This window comes from Podarcis erhardii (assembly GCF_964252035.2).
Source record: "Podarcis erhardii genome assembly, chromosome: 14".
NCBI lineage: Eukaryota > Metazoa > Chordata > Lepidosauria > Squamata > Lacertidae > Podarcis > Podarcis erhardii.
This window is the reverse complement of record NC_138503.1, coordinates 50,882,486-50,902,054: the sequence shown is the minus strand read 5'-3', so window position 1 is coordinate 50,902,054 and position 19,569 is coordinate 50,882,486. Positions and strand designations below refer to the sequence as shown.

Sequence of the window (19,569 nt, the reverse complement as noted above, 5' to 3'; positions counted from 1 at the left end):
GGCACTTGGAATTAAAGCCGGCATATATAAACAGCTTTTTTGTGCCCTGGAGAGGATAGACCTAAACGTTGCATGGCGTGGGGGTGGGGGTGGAAGGTGAGTTCATTTATATATTTGTAGAGTTGGAAGGGACCCCATAGGTCATCTAGACCAACCCCTTGCAATGCAGGAACCACATTTAAAGAATCCCTGACAGATGGCCACACATAACCTCCAGTGGAGGAGAGACCACCATCTTCCAAGGGAGCCTATTCCACTATTGAAAAGCTCTTACCGTCGGAAAGTTCTCCTCAATGTTTAGTCGGAATCTCATTTCTTGTAATTTGAGTCCATTGTTTTGGATCCAGCTAGAACTCTGGAACAGTCAATGAAGTTGGAATATTCAGGACAGACAAAAGGTGCTCCTTCACATAGCACATTGTTAAAACTACATGGGAATCTGTTCCCACAAGACTTAGTGATGGCCACCAACCAGCGGCGTAGCGTGGGTTGTCAGCACCCGGGGCAAGGCAAGTAATTTGCGCCCCCTAACCCGGGGCAAGGCAAGTAATTTGCGCCCCCTAACCCCTAACCTGCCGCTGCTGCCAGCTTCTTCTTGCTGCTGCCTGGGCTGGGGTATTTACGGTAAGGTAGCCACGGCGGCGGCGGGTCCGTGTCAGGTGATCTGAGGCGAGTTGCCGCTGGCGCTGCCGCCCAAACGACGCCGCTTGCCCGGAGGAGGAGGAGGAGGGCAGAGAGGCGAGGAAAATGCAACATGGCCCAGCAGCTGCAGCAGCAGCGGCAGCGGCGGGGCTGTGAGGAGGGGCTGCCTGGCGCGCCCTCCGCGGCCCTGGCGCGCAGCGACCGCGGCGAGCGTTGAGAGCCGCTGCCTGCCGGACGCCTTCAGCCCGGACGCGCGCACAGCTTGTCGGTTCCGCGAGACATGGGGCTCTGCTACAGCCTGCGCCCGAGGCTCTTCGGTGACTCCGGAGGCGGCGAGCGCGCCCCCCCCCAGATGTTGCGCCCGGTGCGGCCGGCCCCCCCTGCACCCCCCACGCTACGCCACTGCCACCAACTTGGGGGATTTTAAAAGAGGGCTAGATAAATTCATGGAGGGTAAGGCTATCAACTGCTATGAGGCTACTAGCCACGAGGGACACTGTTAGAGATACTGTGCCTCTGAATACTGCCTGCTGGGACTGGCAGGTGGGAAGAGAGCTATAGCAGACATGTCTTGCCTATAAGGACAAAATATGTGCTCTGTCATGGAGTTATTCCCCCCACCGCACCATTTTCCACCACTGATTAAAAACCAAGATAGTGCATGCTCTATTGGTTGAAGATGTACTAGAAAAACATAATCACCTACAGTATGTTATGTAGTTGAAAATGTATCTCGGCAGTTCACACAGATTATCCAGCAATCTCCAACATTGTGCTTTCCCTTTCTTTTCATTTTTTAAAAACCAAACCCACTTCATTGTGTGCTGTTCGCTGCATCCATTTAGTCTGAAATGGCCCTCTCCAGCTTTGATTTAAAAGCAAAGAGGGTGATTTGTTGTATTTGTTGAAGAAACACCGTTGTCCAAGAATGTGTAATCAGCAATTCAACATGAAACTCACAAGGTACGGTCTGTTGTTACATTGCAAACTGAGTGTTCCTGTGCTCATGTCCTGCTTTCTGGGCTTCCCATTTATTTATTTAAAATACTTAATTACCACTATGTCATAGAGCGGTAGATAGATGATAGATAGATAGATAGATAGATAGATAGATAGATAGATAGATAGATGATAAAGAGCTTAATAAAACTTAAGACTGCACAATACAGACCATATTTTTAAAAGTTAGCATCAGTAAACCATTGTAGAAGGAGTTACAGGTAGGTAGCCATGTTGGTCTGCCATAGTCGAAACAAAATAAAAAAATTCCTGGGAATGGGTGATTGGCTGATAGGTGTGGTAAACCTGTTGATGGCTGTTAACAACTGCAGTTGGTCTTACAGGAAAAAGCTTTCCATGGAGAGACCTGGTCTGAATAGAGACACTGGATTCTTATCTAATTATACATGATAAAGCTATTTTTAGCCATCTCACCCCTTGCTTTTCCCTGTAAGACCAGTTGTAGTCATACCAATAACAAATAACAAACCTAGTTGGTCTCTAAGGTGCTACTGGAAGGAATTTTTTTCTACATTGTAGAAGGATGCATTCTTAATTGCCTGCATAGGCCTGGTGGAATAGAATGGTTTTCAGCAGGTTTTTAAAAGTTATGTGAATCTCTGCTGGCAGAGAGCTGCAGGGATCGTCTGATGTTTGTCTTAAATAGGGATATTCCTTTTGGCTTTGTAGGCTGATCGTTGCTCATCAACCTGTTCCCTTGCTCAAAGAGGCCTGGAACTTTTTAAAAAGCTCTATAAACCACTGGTCCTTCCTGCAACTTAAGGCGATGAAATGCCATCGTGATGACATCCCTGTACAGAGTGATTTGCCAAGAATGTGTGAGAAGATCCCTGCCCCAAGATGCTTCCAATCCAGTAAGAGACACAGGGAGGCAACCAAGGAAGGAGTCTGGAATGGCAGTGAGTAGATTGTTGTGAGGCATTATCAGAATTAAAATCGCTGGTGTTTACTTTGTTTTTTGTTTTAACTACTGTGGTACCTCAGGTTACAGACGCTTCAGGTTACAGACTCCACTAACCCAGAAATAGTACCTTGGGTTAAGAACTTTGCTTCAGGATGAGAACAGAAATCGTGCGGTGGCAGCGCGGCAGCAGTGGGAGGCCCCATTAGCTAAAGTGGTACCTCAAGTTAAGAACGGTTTCAGGTTAAGAACGGACCTCCGGAACGAATTAAATTCTTAACCCGAGGTACCACTGTATCTGTATTCTGCTAGCTGAAATTGATTTGCACTGTGTGTGTTTTACACATGCTTTTATTGCTTATTGGTATCCTGATGTTATTTTAATGCAGAGGTAGGGATCCTGTAGACCTACAGATGCTGTTGGACTACAACTCCCATCATTCCTGGCCAGCCAAAGTAATTAACAAAGGAACTAGTTGGACCAGTTTGCCAGGTGCTGACTTATCCATTCTACCTTCACATACACAGGATCACAGGTCTTCCAAACTGACCCCACCCCCAATCTATAACAATACATATCAGGCTTTGGGTTTTTAAACATTCCAATATGTGGGAGTTTGATTTGTATGACAAACTGAGAATGGACGCATCTCATCTCTTGTCATCACCTCAAGGCATTTCTTTCTCTCCCAGTAGTAAGGAAAGGCACATGTTGAAGGAGAGAGCTCTACAGTTATTTGGGCACAGAAGCCAGAAACTAGCCTCTTGGGGAAAGGTTTGATTTTCTGCCCTCTGCCTACCTGTATACCATCATCCATCCTTGCATTAACAAGCATGGCTAATTGGATGAAATGGAGATGTCTCAGGTGGGAACCCTATTCAGTTGGAGTTTGGCTTGATGGGGTTGTGTGGCCAGGGGAAAGGATGTTGACCCACAGTGAGGCATTGTGCATATGCGCCTCACCCAGCCCTGTGGCCGAACTCTGTTTCCATTGCCAGGGATGGATGTAGCCAATGACTCAGCCTCCAGTGCTCCAGATTGATTAAGGAGTCCTGTTCCCTTCCCCAGCTTGGCAGCGGCTGAAGCCAGGAGGTCCTGGGCACCCATTCAAGCGGCAATAAAAATTGAGGTATTTTGTGTTTGTTTTACTTACAAAATAAACAATTCCCCACATTTGATGAGCAAGCAATTTCATAAATGCCGCAGAGCAAACAGGCCACCAGAGTTTCACCTCGCATGTTTCCGGCTAGTTTCTCTCAGCTGCTGCTTGGGAAGGAAAGGGAACGGCTGATGCAAGATTGCCGGGAGCAGAAAAGGTGCAGAAGCTACAAGAGGGGAAGCAGGTTTGACTCAGGCTTTTGTTTCACAAAGCTATCAATGCACCTGAAGTTGGCTGTTTATTTTGCTCCAAAGACCAGATGGGGCAAATCCCACAATTAGGGTTTCCAGGCCAGGAGCATCTTGGATGTTGAGATTTCAGGGCCGAAATCTGAGGCTGAGGAGTGAGCTCTGGAGATGGAGCTTAACTGGGAGAGGGGAAGAGGGCAGACCTCCTGTCTGCAGAGTCGACACAGTGATTTGCAACTGGCTCCTGCCAGGCTGAAGGTTGCAAACTACGCACGTCGTCTTCTTATTGTGCAGGTCAATGTGGGGGTTATGCTCCAGGAATAGCACATAAACATATCGGGTGCAATGGCAGGTGTGGCCACCCTATGCATCACTCAGTATGTGGAAAATGCAGGACATTGCCCGCCTCAAAGCTGTGATCCAGCCCATGAGCTCTGCTTCCCTGCTTTCTCCCTGCCTTCCATGTTGCAAATGCTAACTCTCTTGTGCTCACTAGCACAATCCTCTTAAGTTCAGCTGAGGCGGAGCTTTGGTCCCCTTTGGCCTCATCCAGAGAATAGTTAATAAATGGCCAAAGGGAAGAGGTGGATCTCCCACCTGCTAGAAGTTGTTGTTTAGTCATTTAGTCATGTCCGACTCTTCGTGACCCCCTGGACCAGAGCATGCCAGGCACTCCTGTCTTCCACTGCCTGCCGCAGTTTGGTCAAACTCATGCTGGTAGCTTCAAGAACACTATCCAACCATCTCGTCCTCTGTCGTCCCCTTCTCCTTGTACCCTCCATCTTGCCCAACGTCAGGGTCTTTTCCAGGGAGTCTTCTCATGAGGTGGTCAAAGTATTGGAGCCTCAGCTTCAGGATCTATCCTTCCAGTGAGCACTCAGGACTGATTTCCTTCAGAATGGAGAGGTTTGATCTTCTAGCAGTCCATGGGACTCTCAAGAGTCTCCTCCAGCACCAGAATTCAAAAGCATCAATTCTTCGGTGATCAGCCTTCTTTATGGTCCAGCTCTCACTTCCATACATCACCACTGGGAAAACCATAGCTTTAACTTTACGGGCCTTTGTTGGCAAGGTGATGTCTCTGCTTTTTTAAGCAGAGACATTTTTTAAGCAGAGACATTGCTAGAAGTGCAACGCTTTATTTCCTCTGCACATTTTAACGTGTGTCCTCACCGCCCCCACCGCTGCCCAGTCTTCTGAGCCTTTAATTTCCCCCTCGCCTACCGACTGCATTAACGGCTTCCATAAATGCTCCTTCGATTAGATGCAGCTTCCTTTAACCAAGTGCATTTCACCAAACGGGGCCCATAAACATTTTCATTCCTTTGCCGGCCTTTTGGGGTGAACCGCTGCCCGTCTTCTGCTTTGCCATCTCCAAGCAGTGCTCTCTCTCCCCCACCATCTTTCTCCTTAAAATAAAAGCCCATCTGGGTCTGCTGTTGGCAGGAACAAGATGTACCTTGACCTAAAGGGTCCCATCTTTCCCCTGGCATCTGCATGCTTGTTTTCGTGGCTTAACAAGGGAATCTTTAACATGGCTTTGCTTTTTTCCCCCTTTTCCTTCCCTTTGAGCTAAATTGGTTCCCTCCTTTCAGCAGTTTCCTCCCCCTCCCCTGCCTCCCTTCCCCGGCTTCCTGCCATTCTGCCCTTAAGGCCGGGTGTTTGTTCCGATCTCCTCTCTTCTGAAAAGGGCAACAGTGTCAGGCGCCGAAAGGGCAGCTCTGCAGTCATGTCTCTTCCCCCTGAGAGAACCTTTCGCACCTTGGGAATGTGAGAAAATCTCTCCTGGGAGGGCAGCACAACCTGTGGGTGTCAGCCAGGCCCATTCACAACTATGGCCTCCAGGTGGTAGCCCCCTGTGGACAACCAACTCTTTTTAAAGGACCAGCCCCCTGGCCACACGCCAGGGATGCAGAGGCCCAGTTGTTGTTGGGCTTACCCCTGCCCAGCCACCATGGCCAGCAGTCAAGAAGCACGATGGGCTCCACTGAAGCAAAGAGTCTAATTGGTCAACGTCTAAAAGATAACGAGCATCAGAACAACCTGGCCACTATAAGGAAATTCTGCCCTTGGTATGTTTAGTTCCCACCTCTCCATTTTGATTCTCTGGCCCCATATCTGCACAAACTTATTATCCCAAAATACAGACGTGCTTTTACACTTGCGAGACTGGATGTTTTGCCATCTGTGGTACTTGAGGGTCGATTCCAAAAGATCCCGCCTGAAAAACATCTTTGCCCCTGCGGAGATGGTAGCACCAAAACAGCGGCACACGTCCTCCTGTCCTGTACTCTCTACAAAGACCTGAGGAACGAGAGCATCACCCCACTCGTACTAACCATCCCAGGGCGCTCAGCCACTGCCACAATGTCCTTTCTTCTATCAGATCAAAATGAGCAGATAACAGCAAAGGTTGCTAGGTTCATAGCAGGGGCAATCAGAATAAGGGCCACGAACTGACGGCTGATTCAGGACTTTAAATTGTGCTTTTATATCAAATTTCCTTTTCTGTAATGTTTTAGTTGCTATGGCCATTGGCTAATGTGAATAAAGTTTTATCTCTCTCTCAAGGAGGACTGGAGTTGGAGAGCAGCAATATCTGTAAGGCTGAAGGTTCCCCCTTCCTTGCCACAGGCAACCAGGAACCCCATGCCAATGAATGGGTAGGCAGGCCATGAAAGAACAGTAAGCTTTGCTTTGCGTGACCGCTCTCATCCAAAGTCCTCCTTCACACAGTGCGTAGCTGAACTGTGGAACTCCCTCCCACAGGAAACAGTGATAGCCACCAACTTGGATGGCTTTAAAAGAGGAATAGACAAAATCATGGAGGATAAGTCTCCCCGTGGCTAGCAGCTTTGATGGCTGTGCTCTGCCTCCACCGTTGGGAATTGCGGGAGGGGAGCGCTCTTGTGAAGGATGCTGAACTAGATGGGGCCTTGGCCTGATCCTGCAGGCTCTTCTTTTGTTCTTAAGCTGCCTGAGAGTTGTTAGGCGGCCCCTTATTCCCCACACACCCCAGAAGTACAACTTTCAGAGTGGTTTAACAACCCCACTTCCCAGGGAGCTCTGGAAATTGTAGCTCTGGGGGCCTCCTAACATCTCTCTTGGCACCCTTAACAAATCCACCTCCCATAATTCTTTGGGGGAAGCCATGGCGGTTTAAAGTGGAGCCACGGTGCTTTGAAGCTGTGGCGTGAAGTGCTGGCTTGTCGGAATAACAACAGAGCATCAGGATGCCACCCAGGTGTGTGTGGAAATGATGGGCTTATTTTCCCTGCTCTTATCGGTCCTCCCTCTGGTGAGCTCTCAGAAATGTTAATAGATTCTGAGTTGGGATTCCAAACTGCTGCTGTGCTATAAATAGACCAGCGCACTGCGCCCGGTTTTAAAGGACTCTCATTGATCCATCTTCTCATGGTCCTGGGCCAGATGCCTTCCCTGGGCAAGTCCTTCCACATCCTCCTGGATATTCCTTCTTTTGCCCTTGCCAGTTCCTTGTTCTGGTTCCTAGCCTGGCTTCCTTTTCACATGGGAATGAGTGAGCCCCTGGAAATGTATTTAAGCAGCATCGTTTTCATTGACAATTTAGAAATGTGACATCTTGCTCCTCAATCGCAGTCCTGCAAGGACCTCAGACCAGGAACAGTGTGAATTCCTCTCTCTTAGCCTGATTAAAATGCCAGATGCAGCTAGATGGGAAGGCCTTAATCCTTAAACAGGCCTAGAATCTTGATCCTGGCTTCTGTAAAGGAATATATCGACTCTAGACTTCCGGGTTAGTGCCTCCGGCAATGGCGGAATTTCTCTGATCGGGAGGAACTTGCTCCGTGGAATTCAGGGTCTGGCCGCCACGGCGAAGGCGGAGACCCACTAAAAATCGCAGGCGGGAAAAGCCTGTGAACGTGGGATTCGGCTGGCACCTTTTGCGCCTCCCCTACTCGCGGGGAGACCCGGTTTCGGGGATCCGGAGCGATGTGGGGTGAGCGGCACGGTGCTTCAGATTGACTGCTTCTTTCACGGAGTGAAGCCGCATTGCTGTTGCCGGAGAGCGCTGGCTTTTTCCTGTGGACAATATGATTCTAAACAACTAGCCGTGAGTAGAACGGAAAATTGGATTTTTAAACGTCTTAATTTGGCACCGAAACGGGGAGGTTTCAAACAGGAAGTCTGCCTTCTCCTTTTGTAAATAGATTGAAGCAAAGAATTTGCAAGCTAAAGTCTTGGAAAGTCCTATGTAAAGGATTAAACTTCCATCGGCTAAAATCATTAAACCCCCCTTGGAGGCAGGAGAAGAGGGGGGAAATTTTGGATCACGTAAGCCTGCAGGAGAGAGTGAAGAAAGTTGGATCACCACCGCTCTGAACCTGGAAATGGACTGCTAGTAAGACTGACGCTTTTGGGAAAGTTCATTGACTGTGACAGTTAGTTAAATAAGAGAAATACATTGCTTTCATAGTCTCCTTCTGCGTTTAAAAAGGAGTAAAAGTAGTTGAAAATTGAAACTAATTTTACTGCTTGAACTGTGCTTAAAAGGATTGATACAAACAGAAATTGTTTCCCTCTAGAGGGAGCCTTTGAAATTGTTATAAGAGTTGGGCTGGTGGAATCTCCAGCTGCAGATTGACCTTGGATCGCTTGAGAATGTCGACAGAAGAAGCCTTAGTGATTGCACTAGGCAAGATAAGTGAGTCATTGGAACAGCTCCACAAGAAGACGGATGTGATGAATATTAAAAATGATATTTTGGGACAAAAAGCGACTAATTTGGGACAAAAAGTGAACATCTACACAGAAACTATTCAGGAACTGATACAGGAATCTACTTTGACATGCCAAATGGTGGAGAAAGTGAGGGAGAAAGTTGTGGTTATTGAACCTAAAGTAATACAAATGGAGAGGGAGAGAGCCCCAGCCTTACAGAGGAAATTTGATGACTACAAGTTGTTGCCCTCTATGATTGAAGTCAGAGAAAGTCAGATTGGAACCCTGCTTGGACTGGAGAAGGAAAGTTGGATAGATCATCTCATGCAGGGATTTACTGACCTTTGGGATCTGGACTTGGGTCAGGAGGAAATTGGAGTTGTGGGGACCTTCAGATTTGGAGGGATTTTGAAACACGTCCTGAAATATCTTTTGGATTTTAGTTTTAACCACGGAGATGTGGATGACATGTCGAGAAGGAATAAAAACATTGCTAGGTTGGAGCTCCCCCGAGACCTACTCTTCAGCATCAAAGGAAGGAAATTAAGAACAAGATCAGCAGAAGACAAAGTATACGAAGAAGACTTGCAGAAGAGACCTGGAAAAGAGTTAAGAGCCTCAGATAGAAGATCACCAGGTTGATGGACTATATGGATTTGACGGAAATGACTGGCAGAATCCGAGACCAGGGAGAAGAGACGGTGGAAGAAGATTGGAAAAAGTTTAAAGTTTATTTATAGAAATACGGTAAAATTAATGAGTGTTAGAAAAATGTTGGAATGAAATTATATGGCCTTAGTAGAAGTGTTATAAGGAGTTAAGCATAAATAAGTATTATAGTATTAATGGAAATAAGGTTAAAATAAGTTAAGATATTTATATGACAGAAAATAGTGAAAGATGGAAAGGATTTGCTGAAACAATTAATAGAAGTGGAATACAAAAAGGAAGGTGAGAGGAAGTCGATGAAACAAGGGAATGAAAGATAAGGCATTGAAATAGTATGATGTATGTTTTTAAATTGTTTTTGTTCTGTTTTGTTTAGTTTAATGCGTTAATGTTGTGTGGTGTATTGTTTATATATTGTATTGTATTGTTTTTTTCTTTCTTTTGTTTTTTTCTTCTTTTTTCTCCTTTTCTTTTTCTTCTTGTTTGTAAGGTTTAAAAGTAATAAATATTATTTTTTAAAAAAATTAGCTATGCCCTTACTCTATAGAATGTTTAATATGATGGTTAATACATCTCTACATCACTGGTTATTATGGAACAAATAAAGCCTTCAGGTTGTGTTACCAGGAAAAAAAAAGGAATATATCGACTCTAGTTTCCCATGGACTGGCAGCACTGATTGCCCTCGCCTCCTTTTGCATACATTTAGGGACTTTAGGGGTGTGGCTGTGTTGTTGGCTGGGTCCTGCTCACATGCAAACACTTTGTAACCTAATGTTAAAGCAATGTACTGTCTTTTCCTTGTAATAAGCCACTTTTCTGAGCATTTCTTGGTGTGAAGAGTTCTTCATCGGGTAGAAAGGCAAGAGTTTACATGCATTTAAAGAAAGCATGACTGTCTCCATCCTATATTTTGTTTCTCTCATAGAAAGTGCATGTTTGGGCCATATGTGCACTGGATATACATGTGGATTCAGACATAACACACCTGGGGCTCAGAGGCAGACTGCCTCTGAAGATGAATACCCTTCTCCACTTTCCTAGAACTCAGCCCTTGTTAGACCTGCCTTCTGCTCTGAATGTGCCAGTTGTTGTTTTTAACAGCTGCCACCACTCCTTGTAGCAGTGAGTTCCATAAGTGCTGCTTCTGTGGTGAAGGATTCTCTTGCGTATCCTTTTCTTTTTGGGGTGGGGTGGGGGCACAGGTGAGCCCAGTAGGCATCATTGCATAACTGAGTTGCAGAATGATGAAAGGAGGAGAATTTCGCTCTCTCCGTGCAATTCACCATTTTAATTTGCCCTACATCACTTAACTTACATTTCCCCCACCCTCTAAACCAAGAAGCCTCAAACAATTTTATTTAGCCTTTGGTGGTGGTGGGAGTTTCTGTCATGTGCCCTTTACCTTCAAGAGTTAATCCAGGAAACAGGTTGGCCTGTTATTGACAGTGTGGTATAGAGCAGGGGTAGGCAACTTAAGGTCCGTGGGCTGGATGTGGCCCAATCACCTTCTCAATCCAGCCCATGGACAGTCTGGGAAGCAGCATGTTTTTACATGAGTAGAATGTGTGCTTTTATTTAAAATGCATCTTTTGGTTATTTCTGGAGCATAGGAATTTGTTAATTTCCCTCCCAAAAAATATAGTCCGGCCCACCACATGGTCTGAGGGATGGTGGACTGGCCCAGGGCTGAAAAAGGTTGCTGATCCCTGGTGTAGAGAGATTTCCGTGGATTGCTGTTTTCTCCCTGGCACCTAGAGCCACAAATAATTCAAGTGCACAAAAACTTCCCCACTAATATGTACCAGAAGCTGCATTTCCCAGGAAACTTGAGCATGCTTTGAGCTCCCGTGCCTCTTTTTTTCTTAGAAGACCTGAAGATTGACCCTTCTGTCAACCGGCACTTAATTCCTGAAGCAGGCTGTGTCTGCGTCGTGTTTTCAATATTGCCCAGGATTGGTGTCTTGCTCCTAAAACTCAGGATATGAAAGCATGGCTGTCTGTTTGACTTCCATCTGGTTTGCTGTTTCCAGTAATCACAGACTTCTGTACTTTGCTGCCTTCGTAATTCAACTGAGAATATTCTTTATGAGGCTGGTTTTTAGGTTTTGTGGCGGTGGTGATGACTGACGTTGCCGAACTAAGAAAGATGGCAAGCGATAACTAAGGTAATTCATAACGACACCTGACCATTTATGTTTTGTTTTAGAGTGAGCCAAGGGTTTCACATACTTTTCTCAGATTTCAGCTACCCTGTAATGTAGGCTAGAATAACTATTGTGTGGAAGCGGGGACCGGAGTGTGTGTGTGTGTCCCCCTACACCCTCGCTGGGGTGGCCCGTCTTGTTTCGCCGCCTGAAGCAAAAGGGGAAGGTGTTGCCAGGTGTGCCACCCCCTCCTGCCACAGCCTCGCTTAATGGGGTCTTGGGAAGGGCCAGCAGAGCTCTCATGAGATTTCACAGGGCTTTTCCAATGTCTCTCCAGAACCCAGAAGCTGCTGCAGCTGCTTCTCTTTGCTCTTCCACCAGTGGTGGGGGCACACATGTGGTGATGCCCCATGGAGTCTACTGCCCGAGGCAGCTGCTTCAGTCTGCCTCATGGATGGGCTGGCCCTACTCCGCTGGTGACCTTGGCACAAGAGGCAAAGCCAAGCTGCCTTTCATGCTTTGATCCAAGCCTCAGTTCTGAGGTAACTGTTAAAGCCGCGGTTTCCAATGTGGGCACCCCCCCCCCCGCACAGGGGGGCAATTTGATTTTTTAAGGGGGGCAATTCGAGGATGAGTTTTTAACAGTGAATTTTTTGCAAATGTCATTTTGTTCTTTTGCTTTTCTCTTTCATGGATGCCACGTTCTTTGGAAGTTTGTTTAGACCAAGTTAATGAATGGCCTTTTAGGCTTCCCCATGTGAATAGGAGTTCACTTCACGAATAATAAAAATTATATGTCATGGGGTGGGCATCTTTTGGTGAGCGCCTTTCTCCTTTACTGTACAGTGGTACCTCAGGTTACAGACGCTTCAGGTTATAGACTCCGCTAACCCAGAAATAGTAACCTCGGGTTAAGAACTTTGCTTCAGGATGAGAACAGAAATCACACGGTGGCAGTGCGGAAGCAGTGGGAGGCCCCATTAGCTAAAGTGGTGCTTCAGGTTAAGAACAGTTTCAGGTTAAGAACAGACCTCCAGAACGAATTAAGTTCTTAACCTGAGGTACCACTGTATTTCGGAATTTTCCTCTCTATAACTGGATTTGCCTATAAAAAAGGCTCAACAACTTTCGCCTGAACCCCCCAAAAAGGGGTAGATCACTGCCAGTTTTTTATTCTGTGAGTAGATTGCAGTCTCTTGGGAGTTGGCTGTCCCTGGGCTAGACAGACAGTGAGGTAGAACTGAGACTTTGACTAAGAGAGGCTGGGTTCAACTTCTGGCTTAACCGTGAAGCTCACTATGTGGCCACCAGCCAGTGACTCACTGAGCCTCACACCTGGCTACACACCAGACATTTATGGCACATTCTCCCCCCTCCCCTCCCCTCCCCAAAGAATCCTGGGAACTGTAGTTTACCCCCCCCCAAAGAGCTGCAGTTCTCAGTGCTCTTAAGAGATTGCAGTTGCCACGATTCTTGGAGATGGAGGAAATGTGCCTTAAATGGTGTGTAGGCAGCCGCTGTTTCACAAGGTGGTTGTGAGGCCACATAGGCTGCCACCGATTTCCTCAGAGAAAGAGCAGATAATAAATACAAAGGAAAGAGAAAGAGAAAGAGAAAGACAGAGGTTAGATGGAGAAGGACGTCTTGACAGCTTTCTAATACCTGAGAGGACGCCAGGAAGAAGAGGGAGAGCTATTTCTTGCATTGCCCTCTGGCAGGCAGCAATGGCCTTGAAAAAGAGTCCCCCACTTCGGGCCTGCCAGATGTTGGACTACAAGTCCCATAATCCCCATCTTTTCTTTTCTTTTTAATTGGTGTCCACTTATTATAAATGGTGTCCTCTTCTGTGGTGGCCCCTAAGCTGTGGCACTCCTTCCCCACAGAAGTGCGCCTGGCACCTTCATTATGCAGTTTCTGAAGGATGCTGAAGAAGCCACTCTTTACCCTGGCTTTTGACACACGAGATGTATATTTTCAGGACCCAACTTTTTTTTTTTATTGTAAGTTGTTTTAAACTCTCTCTCTCTCTCTGTCTGTGTGTGTGTGAGGGGGGGATAACCTGCCCTGGGACCTTAGGAGGAAACGTGGGTAATTAATAAACAAATAAAAAAACACCCTCCTTCCACACTGGTCATGCCGATAGGAGCTGCAGTCCAATAACATCTCAAGGACACCATTTTGCATGAGTGGGAAGTACAGCTAGATTATAGGAGCTGAGCTTTATGACATTCCAAAGCAATAAATGGTGAATGGGATTTACATGAGGAGGAGTCTGACCTTCCATTTGTTTTTAAGAGAAAATGCTGATGGTGGAGCAGAAAAAGAGTCTTCCAGGTTCTGTGTACTCCATGTGTTGAGTTTGAGGACGTGCAGGAAGGCCTGACTGGCACATTCAGGAAAACACATGGTACAACACAGTTTGGGAACACACCGTGGGAACATACCAGCAGGGCTTCTGTGTTTGAATGCTTTCCCTTGTGGCAAAACCTTCCGCCCAGTGGAAAGCTGGCATGATAGCAAAAAGGCACCACTCTTTTCTATGAACAAAGTGTTGGGTTGTTGTTGTTTTTAATGTGGAGGAGCATTAAAGTATATTTCACCCAAACTCTGAATTGGTGCATTCCCTAGAAGATGTGAACTGTGTGTTGTTGCTGCTTTAAAGTAAATTGCCTTGATATATTGATCAGTTGGTCTCTGGGATCCAACATAAGGTTGGTCGCATTTTAGAATACAGTATTCTTCTCAATTTTATGGGATGCGGGTGGCACTGTGGGTAAAACCTTGCCGATGGCGTGGTTGGCGGTTCGAATCCCCGCGGCGGGGTGCGCTCCCGTCGTTCGGTCCCAGCGCCTGCCCACCTAGCAGTTCGAAAGCACCCCCGGGTGCAAGTAGATAAATAGGGACCACTTACCAGTGGGAAGGTAAACGGCGTTCCGTGTGCTGCGCTGGCTCGCCAGATGCAGCTTGTCACGCTGGCCACGTGACCCGGAAGTGTCTGCGGACAGCGCTGGCTCCCGGCCTATAGAGTGAGATGAGCGCACAACCCTAGAGTCTGGCAAGACTGGCCCGTACAGGCAGGGGTACCTTTACCTTTACCTATTCTTCTCAATTTATAAGCATATCTGTGGTATAGTCAGGAATTCAGGCACATTCTAAACACCACCAGTCCTGGGCTGTCCCACAACATGCCGTTGAGGTTGCTGGTGGCTATTTTGGCATCAGGGACTCCTGTGCAAATTGTAGCTGTGACACTGGGGATGTTTGTGCATAGATGCGGCTACCTCACCCCCTTGCAGTGAAACAGCTAGATATTTACTGCCAGTTCTCCTCTATCAATTGGTTCTGTTACACAGGGTGGCCTTTGGCCATCATTTGGCAACTGGTGTGCCTCACCGTATAGACGGATCCCATTTTATTGCCAACTTTCCCTGTTGCAAACTGAGCAAAAAACAGTCCGTAAGAAAAAGAATAGGGGCTGCGAACATAGTATTGAGATAGGAATCTCAAGTGGGTTCTGCTTTCCATCCCTGGGAAGCAAATCATTGCTAAGGCTGGTGTGTTAATTTGGCACACAGAGAGGAATTTGGGTCTTAGCAGTGAGAAAACTTTCCCACCTTTGTTGTGCCCCAATTTTCAGAAGCTGGTGTCTATGTGGATAGTGGTGTTAAATGGTTTAGACACTAGGGGGCGCTGGACCCAACTGAGTGGAATCAGGGAATTTCTTGTCATTCCCAGAAGCTGATACTGTACTATCTACACAAGAATGGGAGAGAAGGTGCTCTCAGGTCCTGCTTGCAGGCTTCCCATATGCACCTGGTTTTCCAATGTGAGGACAAGATGCAGGAACTGTTGACCTGATACTGTATAGCAATAGGATATTATTATTCTAGTCGCCAGGGAACACTGGACTCAGTTGTACCTGGGTGGGTTTTTCTGTGTGGGTCATGTCATTCTATAGTTTAGTCAGCAGGTGATGTGGGACTTAGTTTTATCTGGGTGTAGCCAAGAGTTATATTTTGGAGAGAGAGCAGAATCCTTGACCAGCTCCTTTACTAGTGTATGACCTCTCAGTCTTCTGCGACATGGTGCCAGAAGTCACATTTTAAATCCATCGAATCCTTATTAGACAAGGAAATTGGGCAGAGCTGCCTGACCTAGAAGCCTCCTGCTTTAAGAATCATGCAGCCCAGCCTAGGTGGAGGAGGAAGATTTGCTTATACATGTCTTGGTGACCCTCAGAAATGAGAGGAGCACTGCCATTTTCTCAGCACACTTGGAATTGACCAGAACTGAAGTCAGCAAACATCCATGGAACTCAAGACACTCCCACCCTCCCAACAGAGAACCAGAAAAAAAAGTCAAGCCAAGGTAGGGTGTTTGGTTTTTTTTTCTTTTTTCTAAAATCCATGATTAAAACCTGGTACAAACAGGTGAATATATAGATATATTTCTTTTAGTAGATGTAATATTTTTTTTCCTTTCTCTTTTTCTCTCTCTCTCATTATACAGCAAACATTTGCAAATATAGAATTTCTTTTTCTCTCTCTGTACAATAGAGCGGTGTCGGTTTTTACAAGGCGACACACAGTACCTTTTCACGAAAGAAATGCACAAATGGGACTTCAGGCGGTTCGTAGTCTAAACTGGAAGACTCCATTTGCAAAAGGCCCAAAAAGAATTATCTTTTTAATGTTTATTTTTTTAATAAAAAAAAACACACCTTCTGCTAACTTCTTCTGATTTACCTTTTTGTGTGTGTGTGTGTGTTTCGTTTTTTACTTTTTGGTTACTGAAAGGAAGAAGAAGACAAAACTGTACACAGAGTCCACAAGAAACCACAGATTCATGAGTCATGCGATGCAGTCGTGGTTACTCCAGTATTCCTTTCATTTTGTGCCTCTCTCTCGTTCCCTGTTGTTTTTCACTCAGGTTTTTTTTTTTAATTCAATTTTTCTTCTTTTTTTTTATAAAAAGAAAACATTTCTCCCCCACTCCACCATTTACCTATTAGTTTTTCAACATTGTAGGTGTTTCCCTCCCTTTCTCTTTTCAGATTTGGTGTGGATCTCACGAATGCGAGACAATATTTTAATACCTCTCTCTCTCTCTGTTACATTATATAGAATAATTATAGATAAGTTATTTATTTTTGTGTGTGTATGTGTGTTTTTAAAGACAAGTCTGGATTAAAAATAGCTGCTGCTGATTTCGTTTGTTTTGTTTTGGTCCAGTATTAAGTCACGAGTTACAGGTTTCGAGGACTCAGGACTTGTGCTGGGCAGACACCCCTTTCCAGTAGTCTAAGATGTCGTGCAGGTCCTCGTCTTTGGCAAACTGGACCTTTTTGCGTAGGGCGTGGCCAGCCGCCATGTACTCCTCCTCCTCGTCTTTGTGGCGCTTGCGGTTCAGTTTGAAGCGCTCCCAGATGCTGTGGGAAGGCTTGCAGGTGTACTCTGGGCTAGAGGTGTAGCTCAGGTTGTGGTACTGCGGGGAGAGCTGAGAGTAAGCCAAGTCCCTGGGCCGGGGCCTGGTCAAAGGTTCCAAGATGGAAGGCTTGCGCACGCCCATACTCTCGTGCTGCTGCTCCCCCTGGTGGGACCCTGGGTACGAGTGCCGGTGCTCGCTGTACTGGCGGATCTTCTCGGCCTCGGCCCGCAAGATGGCGGCCGCCGGCGTCACAGTGAGGATGGTGTCTGTGGTTGGAGACGTCTTCTCGATATATTTGGCTTCGGATTTGTGGGCGGAGCCCTCGGAGCGGAAGGATCGGGGGCTCCGGATGGAGCCGCTGGAAGAGGTGCTGGAGCGCTTGGGGGGCCCTTCCATGCTGTGGTGCCTCTGCAGGGGGTGGTTGTAGCTCTCCTTGTAGACCGGAGCCAGGAAGCTGTGTTTGCTGGGGATCTGTTCGGACAGGAGCACCAGCTGAGGCTCGGCCGTGGACACCGCCCCCGACTTCACCCCCTGAAAGGAGGTGGACTCCGATTTCAAGGCATCGATGCAGTTGTTGATGATCTGATTGACCTTGTCCACCTCCTTCGTGATGGTGGAGATCTCCGCCACCGAGCTCTGGCTGTCGGGCTGCAGGGGCAGCTCGCAGTCCCTCCTCTCGGGCTGCTCGCCCGTCCGCACCTCCATGTAGTTGCCCTTCGTGGCCTTGGGGGTCTCACTCTTGTCGATCAGCTTGTACTGCTCGACTTCCCCCACGGAAGGGAGGTAGGGGATGCGGGTCATCGTCTCGCCGCCCAGCATCTGCCCTTGGGACAGCTGGGAGATGCTGGTCGCCTCCATCTCCGGCCCATACTTCAGCTCGATGATGGTCTTCTTCATGTTGATGGCAGCCTTCTTGTGCTTCTCCTCCTGCTGGCGCCTCTTCCGGAGGCAGTAGTACACCACCCCAAGGACAATCACCATCCCAAACAGGCAGCCCAGGATCGTCATGATGTAGTGAGTGGCCGTCGAAGGGCTCGGCACGGGCTCCTCCCGGTTATGCTTGTTGAGGTTGATGGTGAGGCAGGTGTAGTTGTACCTGGAGACGCGGTTGGAGGACATCACGCAGTAGGTGTAGTCTTCGTTGGGGCCCAGGTCCGTCAGCGTGATGTCCTCCTTCTTCTTCAGCAGCTTGGTGAGGACGTTGTAGCGGCCGTTCTCAAACTGCGCCAGGGTGTACATCTTGCTGAAGGGCACCGGGATCTGCACGCTCAGGATGGCCGAGTTGTGGGTCAGCTGCTTCACTTTCATGGTGGGGAACAGGCCCGGGTCGATCACAGGGGTGTGCAGCGAGGCCTGGGGCGTGGTACCGTCCCCAGAGAAGCACTCCTCCTCGGGGCACGGGCTCTCGGGCGGAGCGGTGGTCACCGGGTTCTTCAGCGGGATCAAGTAAGGCGGCATGGTGTAGGGGCCCCCAGTGCAGAGGGAGGACAGCATGCCCAGGGCATTGCGGTACCCGCTCCGGCCTTGGCCCAGAAGGTAGTAGCCAGAGTAGTCTGGCGGCGAGTCACACTGCATGCGGTCGTAGGTGCGGGTCATGTTGGTGAAGCCCTCGAGCCACTGGAGGAAGCCCAAGAGCTCGCAGGAGCAGTAGAAGGGGTTGCTGTAGAGTTCGCAGACAGACAGCTTGGCCAGGCCCCGGAAGGTGCTGCTGTCCAGCCTCTGGATTCTGTTCATCGACAGGTCAATGTTCACGATGTTGAGGCACTCCCCGAAGGCGTTGGGGGTGACGGTCTCAATGAGGTTGGCCTGGAGGTAGAGGTACTCCAGCTTCCCCAGGCCCCGCAGGATCCCCTCCGTCAGGTTCCTCAGGCGGTTGTAGCCCAGCTGCAGCACTTGCAAGTTGTACTGCCCGGAGAAGGCACCGTCCTCGACGTAGGAGATCTCGTTCTTGGTCAGGTTGAGGTATGTGAGATTACTGAAGCGGCTGAGGGAGGAGAACTGCACACTCTTGATCTTGTTGTCGTTCAGCCTCAGGTCCAGGATGGTGCTGTTGATCTGCTGCGGGATGGACTCGTAGGGCGGCTGGTTCTGGCTGCAGATAGCGAGCCACACAAAGCCCTTCTCACCCTCGATCAGCCAGCAGTCCGCCTGCGCCTTTCCCACGTACAGGAGGGAGACGGCCGCCACGCAGGTGCACAGGGCTGACGTCGCGGCCCACCGGTGGCCTGCCATTTGGGAGGGCTGGGCGGGGACGAGGGGCCTGCAAGGGGAAAGGGGCGACAGTCTGCCTCACAGCACAAGACCCCGCCTTGGGTTAGTCTTCGCCATTCTCTCCTTGCGCTCCATGGTTTCAGACCATGAAGGGAACATCCAGTCGGAGGAGGAGGCGGGAAGGGGAGTCCTCGTCCGGCGCTGATCTTTCCCAGGGTGCCCCCTTGGGCAAAAAGCTCTAGCAAAGGGCTTTCTGGCAAGCTGTCTCTCCTGCCATCCTATTGGGCTTTGGGGGGGGGGCAAGGAGGGACCTGGGCGGAAGAGGGAGGTCCGGCTCAGGCACACACTTCTCTCTCCCTCTCGGCAGGGCGTTTCCCGGTGCTCGTCTTGCCGCCGGCTTCTGCTTTGAGGCTCGGCTCCTTCTCCATCACCCTTCCTTGTCGCAACTGCCTCTTGTAATGCTGCTTCCGCTGGGTTACTTGGGTCTCCTGCCGACAAAGAAG

At 48.3% G+C, this 19,569-nt stretch overlaps 1 protein-coding gene and 1 long non-coding RNA gene across 7 annotated transcripts in view; one reads left to right on the top strand and one right to left on the bottom strand.

Annotated features, from left to right (window-relative positions):
* Positions 1–1,138: 1,138 nt before the first annotated feature.
* On the top strand, positions 1,139–16,087 carry LOC309329391. Its single transcript, XR_014151118.1, has 5 exons — positions 1,139–1,605; positions 2,332–2,561; positions 3,633–3,693; positions 15,668–15,796; positions 15,985–16,087. It is a non-coding gene; the product is annotated as an uncharacterized lncRNA (long non-coding RNA).
* Positions 15,807–19,569, bottom strand: part of ELFN1 (extracellular leucine rich repeat and fibronectin type III domain containing 1) — a 255,809-nt gene continuing 252,046 nt past the window's right edge. For all 6 annotated transcript variants that reach the window (XM_081839697.1, XM_081839695.1, XM_081839698.1 and 3 more), the window contains one exon: positions 15,807–19,554. In XM_081839697.1, coding sequence (XP_081695823.1) covers positions 16,691–19,087 — 2,397 coding nt within the window. In that variant the 5' untranslated portion in view covers positions 19,088–19,554 and the 3' untranslated portion in view covers positions 15,807–16,690. The remainder of the gene's footprint in view (positions 19,555–19,569) is intronic.